At 37.9% G+C, this 9,122-nt stretch overlaps 1 protein-coding gene across 1 annotated transcript; it reads right to left on the bottom strand.

Annotated features, from left to right (window-relative positions):
- Positions 1-1,943: 1,943 nt before the first annotated feature.
- On the bottom strand, positions 1,944-3,362 carry LOC107740940 (growth arrest-specific protein 1-like). The gene has a single exon (XM_016553504.1). It carries the CDS (start codon positions 2,792-2,794, stop codon positions 1,988-1,990), a length of 807 nt encoding a protein of 268 aa, XP_016408990.1. The 5' UTR covers positions 2,795-3,362; the 3' UTR covers positions 1,944-1,987.
- Positions 3,363-9,122: the final 5,760 nt, after the last annotated feature.

Below are 9,122 nucleotides of genomic sequence, written 5' to 3'. Positions count from 1 at the left end.
ACTCTTGTAACATAGCATAAAAATTCAGTGTTTTCTCAGAGATTCATTTCTGTGAGAGGTTGACCTTTTTTAAGGTGTTGCGGGGGAGGGCAAATTCTATTACATTTTGTGGGATAATACCTTACTGCTCTTTTGTATTAAGAAATGCTAACTAGGTATCAAGCTGGTATTGTTATATTAAACGTAACTGAACAAAGAGGCATATGGAATCCAAGAGGAGATTTGTACTACCCAAATGCTACTCACACGGAGTGCTACTCAAATTTTAAGCAGTAACAAGCCCACTTAAACACACACAGTAGCACACTGAGTTTTTGATGGCTACTTGAGGCTTCATTCACGCGAACACAGCTTTTTTTCCTTGTCAGCCTGAGTGAAGACTTTAAACACTCCAAGCTTTGAACAAATAAGCCAGTCAAGGCTTTGCTTGGCTCATGCTCAATTCTGATTCTGTTTAAAGACAACTTCATTTGTTTCCTTAGATGTCGAGTCTCTGGGAACTTAGACTAACTCCCTCTGTAAACATTTATGTTTACAAGGTCAAGTGCAGGCACAGACAGAGCCAAAATGTTTGACTAGCACATGCTCGTGATAATGACTTTGGTAATATTTACAAACTGCGAGGGATGTCAGGTGGAAATTGAAGCTTTTTTGGTGATGGCATAAGAACATTACTGACTAAATTACTTTATAATGACTTGTGATATTTAATGCTCATTTTATTAGCATATTTTAAAATGGTATGTTATTTCATGAATCTGCTATCAAATGTGCAATAGAAAGCAAAAACATACCTTCATTTGCCTGACATCAGATCCGCATGATGGACATAAAAACTCTCAGTAGACATCTGTTGCACAACTGATAAATAAAACAATCATTAAAATCTAGCTGCAGATGGGAAATGTTATTAGACATACATACATATATATATATATATATATATATACATACATATATGAGTGTGTGTGTGTGTGTGTATATATATATATATATATATACACAGACAGACTCAATCCAGAAGAACTGTGGCAACGCCTCGAAAATGCTTCAAGTGACCTCCCTGCAAAGCTACCTGAAAAACTATGCGCAAGAGCGCCTATAGGCAAAAGCTGCTTTAAACGATGAGATCAGATCTCTGTGTGGAGCACTGGCAGACTCCTTGTCTGACAACAAAATCCAACTGCATTACTAAAATTAATGGCAAAAGAAATGTTTGCAAATGTAAACTGATATTTCCTACTGACACACTACTGCAAAAGATAGAAATAACTGACTTAAAACCATATATATATATATATATATATTATAATTTTTTTGGTAAAAATACTAATGGCCTTTTGCACAGTACTGTATATATACACATTGTATTGGTTTGTATAGTGAAATAACCAGACACATAAGTCAGATGATCTTTGGAATAATTTGAAGCCAATCTTTATGAACATTATAAACAGTATTACATGGTATTGTTTATCAACATTATTCACACAATTATATGATAAAGAAACATTATACACATTTACAATAATCATTTTGTTTCCCTACAATTTTACACTAACCAATCTTTCATACAAAAATAAACTTCCAGTATTTATCTCTTTGAATAGAAGTTTCATAACTTAATATATAGCGGAGCACATATTTCCAACATATTTTCTTTACATAAAGACAAATTACTCCTTTTCATGGTGTGCAGATTTTGGCAGCTCAACTAGGTTTTGAAAAACAACCTTTCACTATGGGATTCTGGTTTTCTTCTCCCATTTTCTTCTTTAAGCGCCTAAGCAAACGTAAGGAACACAGGACTTTCTAGCTAATAGGACCAAATACAATGTGCGAATTATTCGAATACCCTATTCAGGGGTACTACTTTTCTGTCGGTAATTTACCATATGAGATTCGTCTGTTGCAGCACATCTCGTGGTACGCCCGCAACCATTATTTCCACCCAGGCCAAATATGCAGTTAATTCTGAAAACATGCCCTATCTTACTATAACAAGAGAAGAAAGTGTCAAAATGGTGGACACCACAATCGAACTCTTTTGTGCTCTTAAATCCCAGGCATCACTCTCCTCGTTCTCATATTCCGTCTCGTAGTCAACCTCCAAGTCGTCCTCGGTATCTGAAAAGCCACTTCCGCCGTATCGGTCGTTAAAGCAGAAGTTTTTCATGCTGACTTTGACATACTCGCATATGGTCCTCTCTGTGCCGTCGCACACGCAAGTGTCCAGCTGTTGGGCTTTGGGAATGGAGCGCATGTTCGTGATGACCCGCCGGCAGTCGTCCGAGCAGCGCTCTCCTCCGAACAGTTTCCTGCAATGATACAGATAGTCCCGCATGGCGGTGCTGCACCCGGGATCCTTCTCACACTGCTTACGAGCTTCGGTGCAGCCCATGTGGCTCGTTCTGGGCATACAGGGCTCAATGGCTCGCTTGGTCATCTTGCATAGAGTGTCCGAGGCGCACTCGCAGTCCTCCAGTGCCGGGCCGTTCACAGTCAGATTGAGCTGAATGATTGAAGAAATGCAATGGCTGGGACATTTCTTCCTGCTGCCGTTTATCACCGGACCGCACGCGTGAAGATACTGAGTATACGCGTAGTGACACTCCGGTTCTCCTTGGCACTTCATGATGGCTTGCCAGCATATCAAACGCTGATTGTGTGCCGGTGATGCGGTGGATAAACGACTATAACATATCAACGCACAGCCGATGGACAAAATCATTATTTGCAGCCGCAGAATGACTGCAGAGTTGCCCGAGTTTGCCATTCCTTGATGTGCCAACATGCAGAAGCTTGAAAGTTAACTTATTGGGTCAAGGAATTCCATTTGTTGGTCCATAATCCATACTGTTTCTCCACCAGAGATTGAGACAAACAGCTCCCCTTGTTCCATGCCCGCCGTCTAGCCGCGTTCTTCTGCTGACCACTTCAGATAGTTAAGTGTGCTCATACTTGTTCCTTCAATATCCGCAGAAACGTGTATCGAAACTCCTCCATGGACAAAACACCAAATGGTTGGAAACTAATCGCATTTGCTCACTGCCGCGAAAGCAAAACGTGCTGCAACATCTTGACGCGCGACGAGTCTTTATTCTCACTGCTCTTTGTTGCAGTAATCCAGATATAAATCAACGGTTTATAGATTATATCGAAACACCCCAAAAGCGATCTCACACTGCATCTTGTTCAAATAACAAAACTTCAAAAAGTTCAACTCACTCCGAATCCTTTCTGAGATGTCTTGGTGCATCTGTTCAGTTACCCGGACCCCCGGAGTATGCATGCAGGCAGCACACTATTGGTCCGGACAGTTGTTGTGATTTCTGACGTCACTTGGAGGGTGGAGGTCAGAACTTGATGAAGGTCGAGAATGTGAAGAGGGTGCGGGCCGTAATTTGACTTGATAAAGCATCAGACCCCGCCTACAGTGACACAGTGCTAGAATATTTTGGCTATCATAGTGCATTGCATGTCTCAATCGATGTTCCTGCCCAGTCCTCAGTAGATACCCAAACAGCAATGCTTAGCTATATTCAGTTCTAAGTAATTATGTGTAATTCTTTTAACTTATTTAGCCTGACAGACTTCAGCCTGACTTAAAAAGTGTTTTAATAAGTATTCATAAAAATATTTATCTGTGCTCCAGAGAAATATCATGAAGGAACAACCTTTATAGGGAAATATTCAAGAGTTCAAGAGGTATTACAAAAGACCATCTGTTAATTTATATTTTTTATTTTGTTTGATTTAAAAACAGAATAACCATTGAAATCTCAGAAAAATAATGATCAGTTGCTTTCATTCTTCACAAAGAGGAAAGGAAATTGACATTTTTTAAGGGAAAATTATCAGGTCAAGTTTGTTTGAAAAATACCCATTATTTAAGAACATAAATAAAACAATTAACTTAGGATCAAACGATTTCTAAATGAAATAACAGATTTGGCAGAGAGTTTTGTGTGTGTGTGTGTGTTCTTATGTATCATATATGGATTAATTTTACATTGGTTTATGTTTCTCCATGTTTGTAATCCATAATGAATTTAACAAGCATTTTGTTTTATTTTGCTTTATTTGGAGAATTGGATTTGTCTGTTTAAGATGCTTTTGCAATCATCACTCCTCCATTTGAATGCATGATCTGACTATTTCAGTGTTAATATTCCAGTTTCATATTCAGTCAGTGGGTCTCATTCAAGAAGTCCAAAATCTACACAACAGTTATTAAAGATTTGCCCAAAAGTCAAGGCATGTGGACTCATGCATTTCTATCAGAAACACTTAGGAAGTTCAAGATGTTTTCTGTGATGACATGCATTGGGCATTGCATTTGGTCAGCAAGTGATTGTATGAACAATCCTTTGATCCTCTCTGGTTGGTTTGATTGCCTATGGAGCAAAATAACAGCTGTTCCAACACACACAGCTTTTCTTTTTTCCTTCAGTTCTCACCACCAAAACTTCTCTGTCCCCTCGTACTCTACAGTATTCTACAAAAAGCCCTTGCTCATTCATGTTCAATATCCAGATAGTAGCAGGTTTGCATTTTGAACTATAATTACATAAAACAATAATTACATATATTTGTTGTTACATATTTGATGTATATATCTTTAACATTGACATCCTAATTGATGTACACATTTATAATCCTGTGCTTTCCATCTCTCAGTGACTGATTATGATCATCACCTGGCCCAGATCTGCAGAAGGAGAAGGCAGTTTTTGGAGAACAGAGCGGACTCTGTTATGTTATCCATGCTACATTGACCCTATCACACTGCAGCACTCAAACCACAAAGCTTGGGCAGCTGGCCAAAACTGCCCCACAGCCCACCCCCAACTTTCAACATTTTCTCCTTTTCCCAATTAGAGAGATTAGATGGCCCATTTGGGAGGAAAGGAGCAAACAGTCTCATGCAAATTCTCTAACATTCCACAGTAAAACTGTAATAGAGCACATCTATTTCTAACATAGCTTTCTCACAAGCATGTTTTTGTTGAAGTGAAGTCGAAATCAAATTTTAAACTAATTGGAAATGAGAATAGTGCTGCAGTTTTTCATCTGTTGTGATTTATTTGAGGAGAACATGAACGTTTAAAATAATAGATCAATCACACTTTCTAAAATCACAAACTATTGCACAACAAGTAATGAAACTGCTTGCCCAACACAGTGAGAAAACAGAATATGAGCCCTGTACATTTTCACTCACACACAGGACTCAAGGCTTCTCTCCTCACAAAGGATGAAATTGTTCAATCTGCTGAGACTATTACTGCGAGATGTTGGCATTTCCTTTTCTTATAGAGAGAACTGCTGTGAAATGTATTCAGAATCTCTCTGAGGAGTCGGTTGTCCCCTCTTGCCAAGCTGTCAGACCTGTTTATCATTATTTGCTGAAAAGTAGCCCAGGCTTTGCGAACAGGGGAAAAACTAAAAGAGAACTTTCAGTGGAAAGACCTGGATCCGAGATGTGTCTAATTATTTGTATAATTTAAGTTCTAGAAAAGTTCTAGATCTTTTCATACACGCATGCTGCTGAAATCCAGCCTGAAATATGTCAGTGTTGGATGCAGGCCAGTACTGAAGTGGGCCAAATTTTCTCTCGCTGTCTGAGGCATGAACAGACAGCTCTGTCCTTCGTAGCTTTAACCAGTTCCGTACTTAATACTATTACAGGTACAAACTACAAAGGTGTCATTAGTTTAATTTTATTACTTTGTTCAGTGAAATGCTTGTTTTCATTATGGTCAAGAGAGCTATTAAAAAAGTACCAAAGTAAAGAAATCACAATGCATGAAGACATTTACTTTGTATAACACAGCATTTCCTTTTCCTATCGAAACTGTTTTTGTACAGTTGCCCACAGTGACAATAAGTCATAACAACTCTAGAATAGGAATTCTGAGGGGGTTTTTTTGGAAAGGGGACACATTGCTTTCTCAGCACTCAAGAAGTCTCAGTCTTCACGTCTCCACCACTGTCACAAATGATTACACACACTCAAGCCACTTTGCCAAAAACATATTCATCAGGACTTCCCTCGTCAAGAAGCTCTCAAAGGCACAGCAATGGCACACTATGATATTAGTTTGTTGCCAAAACGGCCTGGCTCCACCAAGCTGATTTAATGGAAACAGCTGTTAACTGTCTCTCCATTACTTTCACTGGTCTGTGTTTGTTTAACCGTCTGCTTTTTTCATGTCTTAAGCAAATGTTTCTGAATGAGCTGTTGCAGCCATTTTCCGGGTCTTTTATTAGGAAGACCCTCTCTAAAGCTCTTCATACAAATACCATCTGTTGAACTGAGCAAATACTTCAGTTGGAATTTCCCTCTTTTAAAGTCGATTATTGTAATGTGTCACTAATGTCTAGTATGTCACACATCCATCTTGTTTATCATAATAAAACTTCTTCTGTGTGTAAAAAGCCATATTGTATAGTCAGCCATCTCAGCTAATTCGCAATAAGACAAAAACGCGGTTTGGAAGATGAATTCATGATGTACTCGCTCATTATACATTTATCAAATTTTGAACACAGAAAAAGTTACATAGTGCTGCTTTAAATGGATTGTTGAGGCTTTGCTGTCCTCACTTAGACAACTCGTAATGTGCACTTGACCCTAAAGTAATGGTCTGGTAATATTTAAACAGTATGTTCTTAGTTACAAAGCATCTGTGAAATGAATAGAACAGAACCGAGGGCTGATGTCACAGTCGTAAAGTTGTTTTCTTGATCCGAATATCAAAACATTAATAATGTGCCAAATTTTTAATCACATGAAAACTTCTTTGTTTAAAGTTTAGTTGTGTGCTAGCCAGAATACAGTTGAGTTTACAAATACTAATAAATGGAAGGCCCCAAATGCTCAATATATTTCACTTCCTTTAGAGAACTGCTCATCCTTTATTGAGATATGATACCGAATAAAATTGACCCTAGATTCTCATTTTGTTATATCTGTAAATACAGCACTACTTAGATGTCATTGTTCTGAATAGTCTAAACACACACTTATGCATTTTGAATGCAATTTCGGTTTCTCACATGACTTTGAAAGCTTTTAAAATGAGTTGCATGTGAGTTACATCTTCAAACGGATGTATTTCAAATCCACATATATAGCACATAACAGGACATGAAGCCCAAAGTCGGCATGAAATGTAAATTGTGACTTTTTTTCATGTTAATGTATTTGATTAAATCTTGCGGGGCCACATATTTAAAAAAAAATCTGCACTGCATTCAATAAAAATAATCAAATCATCAATTTTCATCCATTTTGATGTAATCAAAAACCTTCAATGCAATTGTATAGTTGCAGTATTACTGTATCAATATGCGTCTGTAAAGATTGTCATATTTAAAAAAAAAAAAAAAATGCTATTTCAGTTAGCTGTTGCTAATTAATATCAACATATATAACCTTTCTGCAGAGTGTTACCGATTTTTCATCACAGAGGAGATTAAATGTGTTCCATGTGGGCTAACTGACATCATAGCTCGTGTCCCAGGACGGTTTGACCCATTAAGCCTCAGTATGTTTCATGATTAAAAGAGAATTCATGGTGGTCCTGAGCCGAGCTCTTACACTCGCACTGTAGATCATTTTACATTCTTGTACAATTTGTATTGTTAATCTTATACTGTAACATATTTTTGTAAACTGACAGCTGTTGGTCTCTTAGTTACAAATCAACACCAAGTTCTGGTGTTCACTTTCTCAAGTAAAAATAACGATAGTAATATAATCTCATGATCATTACAACACTGACCAAAAAAAACAAAACAAAAACATTTTGTACCATGAACTGCATTCATGTTTAAGTGTATATACATCACATATGCACAGACACTGAAAGTAAAGCAGTTAGCTTTAGCTTAGCATCGAGTGTAATGGCACCAGCTCTGTCAGCTTTGTCTTATTAGGCCCATGTTTTTGTTGATTTGTTTGGGGAGGGAATATGAGATGTAAATAAAGTCTCTGTTGCCTATTGTATCCTGTATCTGTACCTCTCCCTTCCCTCCCCCTTCTGATTATCATCTTGGCTGGAAAGTTCCCACGCGGCCTTAATGTTTTTTTTTTTTTTACCATAAGCCAAACAGTGGCATGAAGGCAGGGCAGTGTGAATGATCCATTGTCTGTCCGTGGAGGGCTGGAGAGAGGGGAGGAGATTGGAATTGTTTGGGCCTTTAGCTCACCACCATCAACACAGATGACAGAGAGTTTCTGAATAGGTAAATTAATATAGACAAAACTCAGAGATGTTTACATACCTTCATTGCGTCTGTGTTAGTTCCTGGCCTGATCATTACAGTATTGCAAAGGAATGGGTTTGAAAGACTGCTATACTTTAAAACAAAGGAATGAGTAATTCAATTTAAGTAAAACAATTCTTTGAAGGAATTAGCAGTTAATATAGACAATGATTTCTTATCAGTATATTATTCATCAATAAGATCAAGGGACTGAATAATGTTGAGCTATTTTTTAGGGTTGAACATGGTTACAGAGACTTATCTTCTCAAATTGTTCCACCACCTGTATTTTCTACGGTCTTTATCCTTCCGCTCTTTAAAGTCGACATCAGCATACCATGGTTAGATAAATGTCATCACTAGCACTAATAAATGGATTTGTAAGTCTACAGATGAGCTTTCCTCACAATTCCCATTTGGGTTGTGCATTTGGAATTTAGTTTATGCTTACATTAGAGTTTTACACACACTGTGAAAGTCTAGCTGCTGTCAGCCATTTTGAGGTGAAACTGCTGGGTACATTCTGTCACTCTCAGAAAAATATTGTAACTTTAAGGGTGCAACAACAATCACTAGTACCCTTAAAGTGACAACTCTGTACCTTAAAGGGATAGTTCACCCAAAAAGCTCACCCTCATGTCGTTCTAAACCCGTAAGACCTCCGTTCGTCTTCGGAACACAGATTAAGATATTTTTTATGCATTCTGACAGCTCTCTGACCCTCCCATAGACAGTAATGTAATTACCACGATCAAGGTCCAGAAACGTAGCAAGGAGATCGGTAAAATAATCAATGTGACATCAGAGGTTCAACCGTAATTTTACGAAGCTACGAGAATACTTTTTGT

This window comes from Sinocyclocheilus rhinocerous, unplaced genomic scaffold (genome assembly GCF_001515625.1).
Source record: "Sinocyclocheilus rhinocerous isolate Xijiao unplaced genomic scaffold, SAMN03320098_v1.1 scaffold346, whole genome shotgun sequence".
Taxonomy (NCBI): Eukaryota; Metazoa; Chordata; class Actinopteri; order Cypriniformes; family Cyprinidae; genus Sinocyclocheilus; species Sinocyclocheilus rhinocerous.
This window is presented reverse-complemented; position numbering and strand designations above follow the sequence as displayed.

Excerpts from the sequence above, each read along its gene's own strand:
- LOC107740940 (XM_016553504.1), bottom strand. The coding sequence starts at position 2,794 with ATGTTGGCACATCAAGGAATGGCAAACTCGGGCAACTCTGCAGTCATT.